This window comes from Amblyomma maculatum, chromosome 10 (assembly GCF_055883805.1).
Source record: "Amblyomma maculatum isolate TAMU_Amacu chromosome 10, ASM5588380v1, whole genome shotgun sequence".
Classification (NCBI taxonomy): Eukaryota; Metazoa; Arthropoda; class Arachnida; order Ixodida; family Ixodidae; genus Amblyomma; species Amblyomma maculatum.
The window spans coordinates 3,629,819-3,648,630 of NC_139353.1; the positions used below are offsets into that span (position 1 = coordinate 3,629,819).

The 18,812-nt window shown below is 47.4% G+C and overlaps 2 protein-coding genes across 3 annotated transcripts in view; one reads left to right on the plus strand and one right to left on the minus strand.

Moving 5' to 3' along the window:
* The window catches only part of LOC146175423 (uncharacterized), a 57,465-nt gene that overhangs the window by 13,153 nt on the left and 25,500 nt on the right, over window positions 1-18,812 (plus strand). The window contains exons 3-5 of one of the 2 annotated variants that reach the window (XR_014701397.1): window positions 5,080-5,152; window positions 5,856-5,988; window positions 6,710-6,853. The gene's annotated coding sequence lies outside the window, so the exon portion shown is untranslated. The remainder of the gene's footprint in view (window positions 1-5,079; window positions 5,153-5,855; window positions 5,989-6,709; window positions 6,854-18,812) is intronic. The other variant, XR_014701398.1, reaches the window with a different exon arrangement.
* On the minus strand, window positions 543-18,644 carry LOC146175424 (uncharacterized). The gene is made up of 6 exons (XM_084581767.1): window positions 18,082-18,644; window positions 7,703-7,856; window positions 6,733-6,847; window positions 4,302-4,401; window positions 4,136-4,233; window positions 543-3,784 (listed from the first exon to the last, which is right to left on the minus strand). The coding sequence occupies exons 1-6, from the start codon at window positions 18,239-18,241 to the stop codon at window positions 3,233-3,235; spliced, it is 1,179 nt and encodes a 392-aa protein (XP_084437893.1). The 5' UTR covers window positions 18,242-18,644; the 3' UTR covers window positions 543-3,232.

The window sequence follows — 18,812 nt, forward strand, 5'->3', positions numbered from 1 at the left end:
TCCATCCATCCATCCATCCATCCATCCATCCATCCATCCATCCATCCATCCATCCATCCATCCATCCATCCATCCATCCATCCATCCATCCATCCATCCATCCATCCATCCATCCATCCATCCATCCATCCATCCATCCATCCATCCATCCATCCATCCATCCATCCATCCATCCATCCATCCATCCATCCATCCATCCATCCATCCATCCATCCATCCATCCATCCATCCATCCATCCATCCATCCATCCATCCATCCATCCATCCATCCATCCATCCATCCATCCATCCATCCATCCATCCATCCATCCATCCATCCATCCATCCATCCATCCATCCATCCATCCATCCATCCATCCATCCATCCATCCATCCATCCATCCATCCATCCATCCATCCATCCATCCATCCATCCATCCATCCATCCATCCATCCATCCATCCATCCATCCATCCATCCATCCATCCATCCATCCATCCATCCATCCATCCATCCATCCATCCATCCATCCATCCATCCATCCATCCATCCATCCTCTAGGGTGCCTCGATACCAGCGCCGCCGTACAGGGTGGTGACACCCTTTGACATGCCCCGCGCCGCCGCCTTTAGTATCATTCGCGTAGTGTCACACAATAATATCTGTTGTTGAGGATCTGCCTTCATAGCCGCACCAAGAACATGTGGAGAAGGTCGAGCCTGGTATTTGTCAAAGGAATGCACCATTGTGCCCTTTCGATCGCTCCCCTTTACACTCGTTCTTGAAAGCTGGTGGCAACCGCCGAGGCTTCAGATTCATACAGATTACATTCCCTCTCTCCTTCTCGGGAAATAATACAATGGAGAGCGACGGATGGCATGTCATCTCGCGACAGAGTATGAAGTGAAACGCAGTTTGTAACAATTATTTTGGTCGCAAAAAAAAAAAAAAAACACCCCGTGAGTTGGCCGCGCTGGAATTTGGCAAGTGGGCTTAACGCTAGTACAACATTTCGCGAAACAGAGATAACAGGTCCTCTGAAACTGCTCTTTTTTAATTATACACAGGAGCAGTTTTACGCGAGGTTTCTGAGATTCGCAATAATATAAAAAGTTGGGTTCTCATGAAAATTAGGTCGTTTTAAGCATATGATTGGCAGCTCGACAAGTCTCAAAGAAACTTCTCTCGTACGTGAGCTGGGAGGTGTAGCGACATCATCTTATGAAAACGGTCGTGAGGAAGCAAGGTTCTTGCGCAGTACAACAGTTCATCCCGAATGCAGCTTTTCCTTCCCTGTATAATAATTACGCATCGCGAGGCGATGTTCACACCCTGTTGTCCCCGCAAGTACTCGTCTGAGGTTAAGCCAAATTTTGGTGAAGCTAAATTTGACTGCCGAATTAGTGCTGTCGCTTGTTTGGCATCCATGGAAAAGTTTTGCGATCGTACATGTAAATATCGCATTACTTCCATAATGTTTTTATTATTTCATCCATTTGCGTGCACACTACAAAATACGCAAAAATGACTGTTTCGTAGCCTATCTTGTTTCAGCGCCAGTTCAAGGGCAAACACAGTGTATGGACGGTGGCTCCTCAAGTCAACAGCTGTCCCGACATTGTTTGATTGCGTGTAAAAATTTATCAGAACTAAACGACATCTTCCGCTTGAAGAGTCGAGTAAAATCCTATAAATGCCTTATCGAACAAACCGTTCCGATTCCAGTGGTTGATTGCGCGGAATACCCAAAGCTTATGAACAGACTGTTAGAGCGGTTTGGGACGATCCGCTTGCGCATTTACTTCAGTTGGCTAAGTCAGCCAGAAAAATCGAATGATGGGTACGGCATCAAAACTGTAGCTGACGGCAACATTTATTAAAAGATGTGTCCTAGGCGTGCATCCAAAATCAGCTTCAAAGTCTTAATGAGGATTGTTTTGGAATAAAATGCCGTGTGAATATGCGACACGTGCCAAGGGTTGATTTACGCATCGTTTTTGCTGTGTTTTTTCTACGGTTTACGATGGGCCAATGCGATACAAATTATTTTCGATGTACGGCTCCCTGAAACGTACACATGGTTGTTCATCTATAGCAATAGACGCAACTGAATGTTATGCACCTCATAAACTCAATTATGGCCGGCAGTGCAAAATACATTGCTTTATAAAACAGCCAGTCGTCAAAATAACCGCATTTGAACATCCGAGACGACGAAAGAGTAAATGCTTACCATCTGCAATTTGATCATTTCCTCTTAAACTACGCATGCTAGCAAGCAGTAGTTGCTTTCACATTTTTTTCTTCGAGCGAAAAAGCGCTCAGGATTGCGCGTATGTGTGTAAAAACGGTACACAGCCGAGCCTGCTAGCGCAAGCGCGTGCTGAATAAGAAATAGGGCCGCGGCTCCATAGCCTGCCGTATCTGAGCTTGCCCCAACATGGCGCCGTCGAAGGCGGTGTCTCCACCCTGTACGGCGGCGCGCTACATCGAGGCACCCTAGGCCGCTCCTTTACGAAGCTGAAGGCCGCTAACGACCGCCTTTCCCGCTACGGGCCTTTATCTCAAAGGGCCCACGACTTTGCCGTGTAGCTGCGCGTCAACCGCCTTTGGAGCAAAGAACCTTAATTCTCAAGGCCTTGCAAGTGCCCGTGTGACAGGGGTATAACACACGCTTTGAAAACCTAAAAGAGCGATAAATGAGGGTTCACAAGGATTCTCATTAATTTGTGCCAGTCCCACGGCGCGTAGGCAAGGCACCTCGGAGAAAGCATATTAAAATTTTGAGGTGCACTATCATTATTTAATTTACAGTCGCCTCAAACACGCAGAAAAGCGCTATTGTGCTGTTGCATTTCAGCATAGCCTCCTTTATACTCTGGTTTCAGCGGCGGATTACAGAACTCAAGCACTTATAATTATATAGCAAAAAACGCGACATATTGGGCACTTGCCGAAAAGGGGCGAGCAGAACCGTTGGTGTACTGATCGAGTGCCCTCGCTGGGCACAACCTTGCTTAACACGCGTGAAGACGCAGTCCGCACATCATACGCGCCTAGTTTTTATCATCCAATGAGTGAGGGTGCGAAGTTACGTCAGCTGTAGTACCCTCGGAGCTGACACGCACCAACAAGCATCAGCGAGCGTAACACCTTCGTAGCAGCCTGGTTACTTTTGGCGGTACAGTTCCACGTTTGACACGTCGTAAACATTTACTGGAAAAGCGCGCATTTTTATTTCATCAACATCTGTTCAGGATACTGACGTTCCGAACTCGATTTCATGCAGAACATGTTGAATCCTGACCAGCGCGAGGCTCTTCTCCCTGGGACCAAACTTCTTTAGGCGTTCGCGCAGGCTGAGCAGGTACATTGTTTCATAGTCGTCGGAATCGACGTGCTGTAACCGACAATGTGCCGTGCCGTCCACCATAGCCCTCATCTGCTCCGTCGCCGTGGTCAACTCGCGCAGCAGGGTATCGGTGCTGCTAGCGACATCGTCGCTGGTGTCGTTCCCGTGGAAATCGTCCTGCTGGCCCCTGGCAGGCTTCGACCTGTTTTCACGGCCGATACCCGTGTCGCTAGTCTTCCGCTTTCGATATGACCGTCCATCGTCGTAGTTTGTGGGCGGTGTCGATTGGGACTTGCCACGCGCGGCGCTGTCCGATGGAGTGTGAGTATTCTTATCTTCCCAGTGTTCTTCACACTGGTCCAGCGTCTCGCAGTCGGGCGGTTCCTGCTTGACAGTGATTGGTGCCTGGATGGATGGAGTTTGAACTGGTTGCCTTGGATCTGGTAGAGTAGCCTACGAGAAACGAAAAAGGCGTTGCCTGTCATCCAGGGGTAAAACGAGTAATATATATATAACTATGGCACGTTGGCCCAGTGGGTCAATCCTATCACAGTATGCACTGTCCAACCTGGAGCGCAAGATTTTGCTCGGCCTTCTCTTCCCCGCCATCGCCACCCGCGGAACACAGATGTCTCGAAGAGTCTGCTGAATCGTTGGGATCCTGAGGGACCCCTCAACCGCTCACGAGCTTCTTTTAAACGCTAAATTGTAGACTCTCTCAAATGGCGCGCTAATAAGTTTACTGGACAAGAGCTACATGCATGCAGGTATCGGCTTCACGTGTACGACGATCGCAACACATACGCAGGAGGTCAAAGTCTCGAGGCAGGACGTCGCCGGCGGCTGGTCTGGCGTAATTATTTCATCCGGCGATGGCACGTTCACCATTGACAGCAGAACACCTGCACAGACACAAGGGGCGGCGTTGGGTGGAGAGCCCGGTACGACATGCCAAGCGAGTGAAGCTCACTCTGTGTGATGGCATCCGGGTGCAGGATGACGCACTCCGACCCTACGTCGCAGCCCTCAGGCAGGCGATTCTGAGTGGCTTGCAATTGCATGGGTTGCAGCTGCATAGAGAATATACACGTATACCTCATGCGGAGGAAATATCTTCCTTTTTTTTTTTTTTTCAAGTAAACGTGTTATCGGCGATTTTGGCGATCTTAGCAGCTCCGACTAATAAGATTGGCTAGCCTTGTCTCCTTGTTCATTTTTTTTTATCCCTTCCTCAAACGATATTTTGCTCTGCGCTTCTATTGCCTCAGAGGACGATCAACTCTTCAATACAGCTCCGCTTGCTGTATTTCTATGAGCCCACATATGCAATATTCCCAGCTTTCTTTGGATTTTATTCACAGTAACGCATTTTCAAATGTCACGCCCGGAACCATTACCCTTCTAGTCATACCGTATTACTTCTCATCATATCTATTGCACCTGGATAGTGTTCTATGCTTCATTATGAACCTGTTCCTTTCTTTTTCTTGACAGATGTTCTTCATGGGTCTTTAATTTTCTTTATCAGTAAATATCCCAAACATTTGTACTGTCTACGACTGTGATTCCTGACCCGCTATCGTTCAGTACTACCCCCCCCCCCCCCCCCCCCCCGACCTCGTTTTTTCAAAACGATTCAAACCCAGTTTTTGCTGTTTCCTTCCCTAGATCTGCCTGCATATCTGCAAAAAGGAACAAACCAGGTAAACATTAGACTTTCGAAGTAAAAAACTCGCTCTCTGGCGTAGGAAAACCGCCGGCATGGAAACAGATCGGTAGGCGGTCAACGTGCAACTGCAGAAAGACAAATCCAGGATACAGGTAAGCGGGATCCCAACGACTGTCACTGGGTAATGTTGATTCGGAGAACACAAATAAATAAGTTTAACATGCAGATTCATTTCCGGGCGCATGAACTCCATTGATCGCGGCGATACTCTAAATTAGAATACAGATTTAAAATTATGTGTACATATAAAAACAGAAAACAAATAAGATAGCTTCATTTCGCACACTGGCCTTTTGGGAGGAAATAACAGCGCCTATAGTGCTCCGAATTTATTTATGAGCAGTGCATGGACGGAAGGCATGCAATAAAATATAAGACCGCTATGATGCGATTCTTTTTTAAATGCTCTAAACAATTCCTGCCATCATTTATTCCACTGACAGCGAGCGCATGCAGACAATGGAAGTGCAGAAAGATAAGAATGAAATTATGCCACTCCGTGGAAAATGAAGCACCATGTCTCGAAATTAATGAGACATGCTCGTGTTAGTTTCCTTGCAGACAGCGCTTGTGTACTCATATATATATATATATATATATATATATATACATATATATATATATAGGTAGAAGAATTTCCCAGGGTTATAGGATGGATAACGAGGTGAAGAACACTATGCTTCTCTTGACGTTTCGGCCGGGGACCGACCGGCCGAAACGTCAAGAGAAGCATATAGTGTTTTTCACCTGGTCTATTTTCTTTCAAGCATATATATATATTATTAATTTTTTCAGTGCGAACCTCCAACAAGAACGTGTGAATACACCGGAAAACCGCTCGGAGATCAGAGACCACTCGCCGATCCTTCCCAGACTATAGTTGGCGGCGCCATCGCAGCGTGATGCCGATCTCGCGAAATTCGTCAAGGTAAACTGTTAACAACACTCGCGATTTGAGGCACCCCTGTCGCAAACGTTTCTAGACGTTCTCGTCTTCGTACTACTTAGTTATTTCCATTACGTAGGCGCATCTAGTCCTGCTTCCGTTACGAAGACCCAGCGTAATACCCGAATTGTCATACGCACCTTGCATGTCACGAAAGGCAACCACCGCGGCCTATTTCAGCTCAGCGCGTTGCTACAAGCAGATCGTATTACAAACGCCTGTCTGAAACCATATTTGCAATTTTCCTCGGTGCCTTTTTTTCTTTATCCCCATTTGTAGCTTTGGTCTGAAAGCCTACACAGCAAACAATATTTTTTTTTTAATAGGGATGACATTTTTCGTTTCTTACTTCAGAACACAATTTTCGCTTTTTTTTTTTTTTTCACCAATTATTATTGCTTGCAGAGGTACGTTTTTTTTTTCTTGGCACCTGTGACATTCTTCTACACTAAAATGTCACGTAGTTTTTTTTTTTTTTTTTTTTGTGGCAATATCAATTAAAGAGTAATCCGTCTCAAAGCTCGTGCAACTGCAACAGGAAACAGGCGGCGTCATATTGCTCTCTGCTGCACGAACATAACTTAATTACTCCTCGGACAGTGAGCGCCACTTCCCGTCGTATCTTTCGGGTGAAGGAAAGCGTAAAGTGTGCCGTCGTGACAAATCATCGCACACGGCTTTCCTACATGATCATTTGCGACAGGGGCAGGAAGAAGTCCAGTGCACCTGTAGGGGAGATTGGCTGGTGACTGGCTGCGTCAGCTGACCGCACTTGTGACGAAAGTGGCCGCTGACAGCAGTCTCGCTTCCGGAGTAGGTGTCGCTGGCGGAGTTCCACAGCCTGCAGGTTGGTCGTCATCGCCATCAGTTAAGTTTTAAAGGGATGGAAATGCCTGAGTGGGACAAAAGCCCCCCTCTGAGCTCATTTTCTATTCCTGTACGGCGTCGGAACCGCGGCAACTTCTACAAATTGCTGTGACGTCACCTACTCGGCGCGATATCATGATCCAGGCAACCATGGCGCGCAACAACATGGCAGTCGCATCGCGTCGCGGCCACACGCGCGAGACATTCCTGTTGTCCGGAAAATCCGCAAAAGAGCCCCAAGGCAGGTCATCGAGAATGGTAGTAAGGACGAGTCCACAACTTGGCAGACGTACACAAGCAGCCTGTGAGCATCACTCATCACAATCACTATCGTGATAGTCTGAATCAGGTACATCGAACGAATTAACGTAGCTTGTGAGGAAACCAGGAGGTTGTCATGATCTGTTCCTGTATTTCAAGGGCCTCCACCTGTTTGTTATCTGCCCCTTCTCACCTTTCAACATTACAGCCATAAGGATCAATGAATATCTGCATTTACAAAGATAAAATGCACACTGAGTGGGTTAGCAGATGTGCGCCACAACCACTGTTCGCAGACTTGGATCAGCTCTATTTATGTCGACCCGAACTCTGTACTCTCACATCGTCAGCAAATTCAACTTGGCAATGTAGAATCACATGGGAAAATCACAAAAGGCAAAAATACATTAGCACTGTAGAGCCATACACATATGAAAAGCAGAAATAATCAAACAGGAATGGCATAACTGTAATACGATCGCTAGCGCTGTCCTGTTCCTGATGTCTGAACTACGCATCACGGCCTTACCCAACTGTAGCTATCTTGATCTGAACAGGCGTGCCTCACCGGGACTTCTGGGACCTGACTAGGAAGCCCAGATGCCTGTAGAGACTCCACTTTGAGATGCGGTCATCATCGACGTCCGCCGCGAGCTTCGCCAGTCTCTCCTCGCGCACGAACCGGTCCCGAACGCTGCGCCAGTGCTTCTTGCAGGAAGCAGCTGTCGAGAAAAAGACCAGCGAGATAGAGACCAATCGTATTTTGTTGAATACATGAGAAGTCCCAGCTAAGATGGACCGAGATTAAAAAAAAAAAACACCTAAGCGTTGTTCCCAACTGAAATCGAGTGAGTCTTGCTGCGAGTCATGTAACGTATCCACTGATATTTATTTTCTTTCCTGTCTGCATGAATAATTCATCATCTTCAACCGGACTGTACCCACTGCAGGGCGAAGGCCTCTCCCATATTTTTCCAGTTAGCCCTGTCCTGTGCTAGCTGCATCCACTTTACCCCTGAGAAATTCTTAACCTCATCCGCCCACCTAACTTTCTGCCACCCTCTGCTCCTCCCTTTGGAATCCAATTAGTTACCCTAAGCGACCATCGGTTGTCCTCTCCGCACTACATGCCCTGATCACGTCCATTTTTTCTTCTTGATTTCCACTAGGATGTCATCAACTTCGAATTATTTCTCTAATATGATCTTCACGCTTCCTATTTCTTAACGTTACACCTACCATTTGGGCTTCATGGCCCTCTGCGTTTTCCTTAACTTAAGTAGAACCCTTTTCGTTAGCCTGCACATTTCAGCCCCATGGTGAGTACAGGTAAGATTCAACTGTTATGCATTTTCCTATTGAGCAATACCGGTTTCCAAATGCACTCCATCCCAATCTTATTCTCCTAGTTATTTCTCTTTCCTGATCCGGGTCTGCGGCTACTACCTACCTGCCCTAAGTTGACATTCATTTATGACTTCCAGTGCTTCTCTACCTATTGCAAACTGTTTTTTCTTCCCTAGGGTGTTGAACATTATCTTTGCCTTCTGCATATTATTGCGAAAGCAATACTACTTTCATTTTCAGCTCCTCGCGTGGCGAGGCCGCGGTAGCTACCATTGACCTTTAGCTTGACCTCTGATATGACGTCATACCATCTGTCGCAAAAACCAGGGGCCCAACTTGTGCCGTCGCGAGGCGAGGCCGCGCGTGGTGGCTGCTGCCTAACTCCTGCGCCAGCCGCGCGCGGCGCGCCTAGCGGTGTGACGTCACAGCTGCAAGAGCAGGGCTCCAACTTGTGCCGTCGCGAGGCGAGGCCGCGCGTGGTGGCTGCTGCCTAACTCCTGCGCGCGGCGCGCCTAGCGGTGTAACGTCACGTTATCTGCTGTAAAACAGGCCGGCCAGAGAGAAAAGAACGGCGAGCTACGGAGACCCAAGAAGAGCGTGAACAGAGACTTTGCGGCGTGCCCAGTATGCCGCTCGGCGACAACGTGCAGCCTCTACGGAAGTTACTCTTATGAGTATGCTCAACGCCAGGGATGACGATACAGAAGGGAGCAGCGTATCTCTAGCTCAACGTGCAGCCTCGACAGCAGAATCTACAGAAGAATCTATGGACGAGCGTCCTGACTTTATGAGTATGCTAAACGCCAACCACTACTACTACTAGTTGTACACAGAATAATCAGGTAATATCACTGCACAACCACAAGTCCAATCACAAGCACCACCACCAGCAACACTACCAGCTGAACTAAGCGTAGCTACGGTATTGCTTTCGCAATCACCAGGCTTAACCAAGCTAAGCCCTCAGCCAATTTTTTTTTTATTTTTAGGCTCATATCCTTTATAAAAATGAGTGTGTAAAGTATGTGTTCCAGTTGGTTACTTACGTAAAGTCAATCAATAAATTTCTCACAAAAAGGATACACAAATGTTGATATCCAGTCCACACCTATCAAATTGTGGCACTCCGAATTGTTGGCTGGGTGTACTGATGTTGTTGACTGACGAATTGTATTGAAGTTGTTGACTTAGCACAGGTTGTCAACACAACACTAATTCTGCCATTAACATTCAAGTTGTTGACTGAGTATGTCGCTGTTACAAGTGTGTTGACTGAGTGTGTTGCAGTTTACAAGTTGTTTCATAGTTGCTGTCTGCACACAACTTTGTCAACCTTGCTGTAAAAGCATCCCACGTCGGCTATTGTACAGTAGCAACCAAGTGACATATATGTAAATGATTCAATTTATATGAGGCAGGTCTGATCAGTTATCTTTTTTTTCGAAGAACATTTATTGGAATAATGTGACATTATTTGAACATAGACACAAAGCACTCATAGCAGAGTCAGAAAACCACACATTGCACCGCCACATCAATATAGCAGCGACTACGGGATTACTGAAGTTGTAAGATGGGAAGGGGGATTGACACCCGGGAGTGCCGTTATCCAGAGTCACACGTAACTCATCGGCCCATCATCATCCATTCAACACCTCCGGCAGGCTCCTCCCCAGGGCCAAGTGGGGACTGGGAGAGCTTTTTAGTTCGAGGTGAGGGCCCTACCCGGACAAGGGGGCCGCCGCGCGATTCCCCCCACAAGAGTGAGTAGCATCTTACGCGAAGACGACCTGCAGCGCCATCGTGGCATTGAGCCAACGAGGCGGACCTTCATGACTACACAACGGGTGTCATTAAGGACGACCATTCCCTGCAGTGGAGTCATAGCGACCCAGTGAGTGTTTCACCCTTAACCGAGAAAATCACAGACGGACCGCACCAATTCTTCGAGAACCTCCGCTCACCAAGAATGCGACGTTCCCACAGCAGGTAGAACGAGACCTCCTTCCGTATCTTTGCAGCTATTTCATGGAGGCCCGGAACCCTGCTGTTGTATGCGGCCGCGCAGCGTGCCAGCCATATTTGGTACGCGCATTCCACGAGCAGGAGGACGAACTGATTAACGGCTACGCCCGGCAACGGATTCAGGTATCGCACAGTCTGGTACAGTATACCCGGAAGAGATTAGCTACACGACGGAGAAGCGCTTCAGGAAGAAGACAAAGAAGACACTGCGAGAATATGTGCACAGTGTCCTCTCACAAATCGGACAAGTTGGTCGCAAGCTGGCCCGTGTAAATGCTGGAGCCTTAATTTGGAGGCCTCCCCTAGCAAAGCGGTACTTAAATGACACTCTGCTTGCTTCCAAAAAGTCTGCTGTGATGTACCGCCAGCTTGGCCTAACATTGACAAGATCATATTGGCGGAGGAGAGGAGAGCCACCTCCGCTGCCTCGTGCAGACAGAAGAGAAAACAAAGAAGAAAGAGAAGGAAGAGAAAGACGCGTGCCGCAACAACAGACGTCGTCCACCACCAAAGTGGTGGCGGGTGCAATGACGGCCTACAACAGATAAAAATTCGGTGCCAGGCCAGCTCCCACCGCAAGCGGCGGTGACCGACCTGTCCCAGCCCCATCGGTTGTGGTGCAGCCTGACTCTCACCACACGAACCACATTAAGGGGAACAGTTGTATATCGAATTTGGTTCTAAAGTATAACCCTATGGTTTGTGATATACAAATTAAATTACATATTGTTACGGACGACAAGGAAGAGGAAGCGGGCAGTGGCGCGGGCAGGAGCGCTCGCGCTAGGCCCGCCGCGAACATTCATTAAACGTCACCTACCATCGTCATCGGTCATGTTCTGTCTCCTGTCTTCATCGGCTTACCGCTTCGTAACATTTGGTGGAGGTGTTGGGTACGACATCCCCATCCTCGCCTTGGAGCATCGAGGCCATCTTCAAGCCGGGACCATCACCGAGGGCCCAGGGACATCGCCGAGCAGCTTCGCCCCAGCCCTTCAAGCTCAGACCTGAACAACTACCACCGCCCAGTCCCCAGCCCGGACCTGAAGACAAGGAGAACAGACCAATCAGAACCGAGATGAAGGACCCGAAAGACCCGAAGGAACCGATGGGCACGAACACGCAACCCCCGCCCAAGCTGCCCGACGTGACCTCGAGCCATCGGTCCCATGGACTCTGGTGACGGATGGTTGACAGCTCCAAGGGAGGCGGATCACCCACGCATCAGACATCGTACCGGCAAGCCGTTCTATTCTTCCTTCTTCCTCTTCTTCTTCAAGCATCCAGACACGCCCATCATCACGACGTAAAATCATTAACATCGCTAAACTTCCTCGTCCACGATCGGGACGATCGCTCGGTGGCCCCGGGTCATGTTACGGACGACAAGGAAGAAGAAGCGGGCAGTGGCGCGGGCAGGAGCGCTCGCGCTAGGCCCGCCGCGAACATTCATTAAACGTCATCTACCATCGTCATCGGTCATGTTCTGTCTCCTGTCTTCATCGGCTTACCGCTTCGTAACAATATAAATAAAAACTAACATTGAATACCTCGAATTGCTAATTAAAACGTAAGCATATCAAATTAGCGACTGAATCCGAAACCCCTCAAACGAATCCGATTTTGATTTGGGACGTTTACTAAGGGGGACATAACTCAGTAACGGGCAGCCGTAAACAAACGGGAGTGGTACCAAACGATTTCTCGTGATGAGATCTATCGGAAATGATGCGTCGTATATGTCAATCACGTGTCGCTAGGCGGCGTATGCGTGAGTGTATAGATATGTCTTCTCGGGTGCTCAATTTTTTTTCTCAGCATAATAAACGATAATTTACTTGTTAACAGGCTATCACATTGAAACTGAGTCTATTGTTTTTCGCGTAAGTAAAATGCGAGAAAACCCAAACATCTGTTCATTTGCAACGCGTTTTTGGTTTTTTGTGCCAGAAGGGTAAAATGAAATAAACATGAAAGCAGACTAATCAGCAGACAAAAAGCACTAAAGGAAGCGAAAGCAAAATCACTAGCAAGAAAAAATGCTAACGGAGTCAAGCTATCTCCTTGAGAATTTTTGAAGATCATCCGTATATGCTTCAGTCAGTCAACCCATAGTTAACAAAATTTACACACATGTTAGTCAACAACTATACGCATTTAGTTAGGTCAAAACATGGTTAACAAACTTTGCACAAATGTTAATCAACAACTACGCTGTTGACTAAAGGTAAATATCCATTTCGTTTACACTTGTTGACCACAGTCAACAACCTGTGTGAAAGCTGTTCACTCCACAGGTTCTCCACAGTCTGTCAACTCTTTGTCAATGCTCATTTTTGTAAGGCTTTCCGCTTTCCCTGTCTAGGTCATCAATCAATCTTTGCAATTCATCCCCTGAGTTACTTAGCAAGACAATGTCATCAGTCATCAGTGAATCACAGATTACTGAGGTATTCTCCATCCACCCTTATGCCTAACTGCTCCCATTCCAAGCCTGAATACTTCCTTTTAAGCAAGCTGTGAGCAGTACAGGGAAGATCCTGTCTCCTTGCCTAACCCTTTTTTTATGGGAATTTTGCTACTTTCTTTATTCAGAACAATGGTTGCTTTGCAGCCACTATATATACATATATCTTCCAGTACTTTCACATACGGCTCGTCTACACATTTCACAATGCCTGCATGACTGCCGATGTTTCTGTTGAGTCAAATACTTTTTCGTAATCAATGAATGCTATGTATCAGGGCTGATTATATTGCGAACATTTTTCTATCATCTGGTTGATGGTATGGACATGATCAATGGTTCAATACCCTTTACTAAAACCTGCTTGCTTGATTGAAGGAGGTTGTCTTGATTCTGTTAGCGATTACCTCAGTAAATACTTTGTACGTAACGGATAGTAAGGAGTAAGCTGATTGGTCTGTAATTTTTCAAGTCTTTAGCATCCCCTTTCTTATGAATTAAGATAATGTTAGCGTTCTTCCATGACTCCGGTACCGTCGATGACATGAGGCATTGCGTATACAGGGTGGCCAGGTTCCCCAGCACGATACCTCCCCTGTCCTTTAACAAATCTGCAGACTGATCTTCTCCAGCTTTCCCGTTTTCATAGTTTCTAAAGCGTTCTTAACCTCTTCCTTCGTCACTCGCGGAACGTCTGACTGATCTTCAATACTGCCTATCTCATTATTGTCGTGACTACTTCGGCTACTATATAGATCAGTATAGAACTCCTCGGCTACTTTGACTATCGATCCTGTCCATATTCGTCCATTATTTGTCATACTCGTAACTAGCCCGACAGCTTGTCCTCTTCGTGATGACATTGCCCACCTTGTCCCTTAGCGCATACATCTGATTTTTGCCTATGCCTAATTTCCTCTTCACAGTTTTAAGGCTGCCGTCGTTCTCTAGAGAGCATGCTCGATTGTTTTCCATGTTATACTTTCTTACGTCTGACACTTTCAGCCTAATGATTACCTTTGACAGCTCTGCCTACTCTATCTTGTCTGTTGGGTTGGAGGCTTTCAAGGCGTTTCTTAATCAAATCTTTCGTCTGCTTGTATAATTTGCCGGTATCCTAACTATCCTACCGCCTACTTTTACCGCACACTCGGTAATGATATCTCGGAAGGTATCGTTCATCGCTTCTGCAGTAAGCTCGTCATCCTCGGTTAACGCTGAATAGCTATTCTGTAGCCAGATCCTGAATTATTCTGCCTTCCCCCTCACGGCTTATTCGTTGAACTTCTTCCTTACTAATCCGTTTCGTTCCCTCTTCAAACCTAGACTAATTCCAGACCTTACCATCCTGTGGTCACTGCATCGCACTTTTCCGATTGCCTCTACATCATTTATAATGCCAGGGTTATAACATAGTACATGTAGTCCATTTCATTTTCGTCTCCCCTTTAGGGCTCTTCCATGTCCACTTCTGGTTCTTCCATTTGCTGAACAAGGTATTCATAATCCTTAAGTTATTGCGTTCTGCAAACTCAAACTACTAACTCGCCCCTGCTATTTCTAGAACGAATGCCATCGTCACCAACTGCCTGGTCACCAGCCTGCTTTGTCCCCTTGACAATGAAGTCGCCCATTAGTACTGTATACTTCGTTTTTACCTTCCCCATTGCCAGTTCTACATATTCATAGAAGCTTTCGACTGCCTGGTCATCATGACTACATGTAGATGCGTGTACAATCTTCAGTTTATAGTGCTTATTAGTCGTAATCACGATGTCTGCCTGTCTCTCATTAATGCTATAGAATTCATCTATATTACCAGCTATATCCTTATTGACAAGGAACCCTACTCCTAGTCCTCGTCTCTGCGGCAAACCTCGATAAAAGAATACCCGCTATTCAGTACCAGTATATGCCTCATTTGGCCCGTGAACCTCACTAAGCCCTATGATATCCCTTTTCATGCCCGCTATGTTCCGCGAACAGCACTATTAAACTAGCCTCACTAGCTAGGGTTCTAGCATTAAACGTTGCCAGGGTCAGTTTCCAATGGCGGCCTGTCCGGGGCCAGAGATTCTTAGCTCCCTTTGCTGCGTTAGAGGTCTGACCGCCGCTGTGGTCAGTTGCTTCGCAGCCGCTGGGGTCTGAGGGCCAGTGGTTTGTTGGAGTGTTTATATAGAGGTAGCTGCCACTGACTACACCAGGCTGTCCAAATCCTGTTCTGGTGAGGGAGTGCATTTCCGGAGGCGTTCGCCGGCATCAGCATGAATAATTAGTCCCCATTAAATTACTAACGTTTTAAGTATCCCTCGAAACGCTCAGATGTCAACAGTAAAGTTGACAAGCACCACGAAAACAGTTAATTGTTTTTGACGAGGTAAAGTTAACATTGCCGTTTTTATCGGCAAAAGTTAAAGCCCGCGAAGTTTAATAACATAACACCAAGTTATAGCGGGCTGTGCGCGCCTGTATGCTCCGCGAATAAACCGCTAGATATACATATTCTAGACTTCTACCGGACATATGTTCAGCGGAAGTGAGGGCCATGCGGCTTGGGATATTTGGATAATTTTGGCGAGATGCTTATTTTTTTTTTTTTTTTCTGGTGGTGGCGATATAGCACAGTTATTAAATAAAACAGCCTCCTCCAGACTGATCGTTCAAAAGATCCTTGGCCAAGGTGACGAGGGCGCATTGTAAGTTCAGATCCCGGAAGGCAACCCAGATAAGCCACGGTGGGAGCGGTAGCTGGTATTGAACATACTACCTGAGACGCAATTTTGACAAAAGCAACAACAAATAAACTAATAATTTTGAAGAGTTGCAAGAGATTTCGCATCCGTTTGCAGGATGTATATAATGACTGATATTTCTATAGTGTGTCCTCAATACGTCTAGTAGTGTACAAACGCGGGAGCATCAGCTGAGCTAGATGATGGCTTTAAAAATGTATAAATGCGACTAGAAATATTTTTCAAAAAGTCGACTGGACATCCTGCACATATTATCATACGTCTTGCTAACATTTAGTAAGCGTCCCAGCAGTCATTTCAGACATCGTTGCAGCTCGCTTATCTTGGTGAGACGCCTTACTATATCCGTTCAGTAGTCGGACCGGTGTTCAGTTCTCTTCGTGATGTCAAAACATCGCATACCTGTATATATAGTGAGCAGAACAACTGTCTCAGTGACTACATGAGTTCACTAGAAACCAACGTCATACTGTACCCGCATTGCCCTTAGCGGTGAATTTTCAACGTTCGAATTTGACTTTTCTTTCACAATGCATTCGAGCTGAAATTTCGGTGCTCACGCACCCCGGTATGACGGCTGAGTCGGGCTGATTGGTTCATATTGACGGAAACCACCGTACAGCGCTAAATAACGATAAGCGAGAGAAGAAGCGTCCGTCCTCTAAGCTTAGAAGCGTCTGAGTGCAGGCGTCTATCCTCTCATCTCTGCACGTTGTGGCAGAAAACTTGTACGTTAAATTTAACTCTGTAACTTCGTAACTCAGTATAAACAGCAAACATGCAACGTATACGTATGAGACGTTTTGCGTGCTCCAAGCCAATTAAGCGACTGCGTTCAGCGAACTGCACACGCTGTTATACCAAACGATTGAGCTCTGCTCTAACGACGCTTGCGCCGTAACTTCTAGGGCCTGAAAGGTTATATTTTTATGGTAGCATGCTCTACATGTATACTATACAAACGTAGCTTTTTTGATGCCTAGAAAATTTGGGTAAAGTAGGCCTTTAAGGAGCCGTAGTTCGATATTCATCCACTGTGATCCCTTCCAGTTTCCTGCTTCAAACAAACGTCCGGGCTGCGCGAGATTCAGGACTTATACTCCCCCATTAATGATTCCCTGCTTTCCCCACGTCTGCAACAAAATCCAAAGAGAGAGAGTAAACTCTAATTGTTTAACGAAATAGCGTGGGTGGTTTCCTCAGTCCAGGATACCATTGGCCTGGGCTGTCCCCGGGCCCTGGTGTGAGCAGGCTGCGCTGCTCAGAGAGACCCGTGTGGGCCAGCTCTGCCTCCCACTCCGCTTGGCTGAGCGCTCGAGCTTTATATTTCTCTAAATGCTCTTTGCAGTTCCATATTATGTGAAGGATGTCCGAGACTTCACCGCATGCAGTGCATGTGTTATTTGTGAATTTTTCGGGCCAGATTTTGTGGTACTTTGCTAGGTTTGGGAATGTCCTAGCCTGTATGTTCCTCCATGGTTACTGCCTCCTGTCTGCTGAGATCTTTGTGCGGTTCTGCGTATCGTTTTCTTTCTAATTTGAAGTACTGTATTAGTTCCGCGTATGTGAAAGGGGTTGAAGGCTCTGGAGCAGCTGGCGCAGGTGCCCGGAAAGTATGCCCTCGGGCTATCCTGTCGGCAGCCTCGTTGTCGTCGATTCCCTCGTGTGCCGGTATCCACAGGATTGTGTGCTTCATGTCGCCCGTCTTTTTTTCCTGCTCCACTAATCGGTGTACCTGTTTGAATACGCGTCCCAGGAGGAAAGCACGACAGGCCTTTTGGAAATCGCTGAGTATTATGTGTTTTCTACCTTGGCTGCTGGCGTGTTTAAATGCAAGGGCGATTGCAACTTCCTCTGCATCTTCTATGTAGTTATTGGTCTTGATCGATGAGCTGGTCACCTCTCTTCCGGTGTGATCAACTGTGGTGGCTACCGCCGCTTTTCTCCCCAGATATGGACTGGCGTCTACATAGAGTATGTCGCTATTGTTTCTGACGACGTTGTTTTGTATGTGGGGACATCTCGCTTTTCGTCTTTCGCTGTTGTGTAGGGGGTCCATGTATTTGGGAATTGGAAGGACCTGGAGTGGCCGTATATAGTAACGATTATTTCCAGAGTTCGTTTTGATTGCACCTGCATGCTATTGGTCAGCCTTGGCCTTATAGATAATGGAGCCTGCGGATTACGTTAGTAGCTGTAGTTAGTAGACAGAGCCACCAAACGCGGCCTCGCATGCAGTACCTACAAACGACAGAGAGCGCAAAAAAATGGATCAGGAAAATGAACCATTATAACGTACACTGCGTAAGTCTGCGCTCATTTGATACTTGATCGACACAAACGCACTGCACTTACGGGAAGCATTCATGACTTGCGAGACGGCCCTCCACGCTTGCGTTCGCTTGTGGAAGTCTCTGACGTCTGGGTGCGCCGGGTCGTAGAGCAGCGGGTGCTTTTCAACCGCCATGCAGAGCTTCTCTAAGTTGACCGTCCCACTGCAGTTTGCTGCCGCCATATTGAGCCGCAACAGACCGCGCCGAAAGCGCTCCGGCACCGCTACGCACCCGCCTAGACGACAGATGCGCAGGACATTGCGTGTTCGTCGATCGGCGTTTCCATGCGGCCTGTGTATCTACAAAAACGCTGCCGCGTTCGACCACCGCGACGGAGTTCTGCACACACCGCCAACGAAGACAACTCCGAAAAGGCTGCGTTTCAACCCTGTTTTGAATGGACCCGCAGCACTCCACCACTAGCTCGACTGAGGACAACGTTACCGGGGAGGAGCCCTTAGCGCGCTGTATGTATGTATGTTACCGAGGGAAGGAAGGAGCAAGTCGCGAACCGCGTTGCGTTCGAGCATGCGAACGCGATACGCAGCGTGCGCGTTGCCATGACAACAAGCAACGAGCAAAAGCGGCACCAGGCCGAACGGCCAAGTAGAGAGAGTGGGGAGAACCCAGCATTGATCGGCGTCTCTCCCTTGAAGCGGAGGGCGGCTAGGCTAGCATGCGCGCGTCGGCACGTTGCATCGTCTGCTCCGGCACATTTGCGCTGCGAATGTTACCCTCGGTTTGCGTGGTCAA

What these genes read in the sequence shown, in the direction of transcription:
- LOC146175424 (XM_084581767.1), bottom strand. Translation starts at nt 18,241, where the DNA reads ATGGCGGCAGCAAACTGCAGTGGGACGGTCAACTTAGAGAAGCTCTGC. An exon ending in GTCAGGTCCCAGAAGTCCCG is followed by an intron (nt 6,848 to 7,702) that starts GTGAGGCACGCC and finishes ACCAACCTGCAG; the next exon opens with GCTGTGGAACTCCGCCAGCG. An exon ending in CCAGCCAATCTCCCCTACAG is followed by an intron (nt 4,402 to 6,732) that starts GTGCACTGGACT and finishes TTCTCTATGCAG; the next exon opens with CTGCAACCCATGCAATTGCA.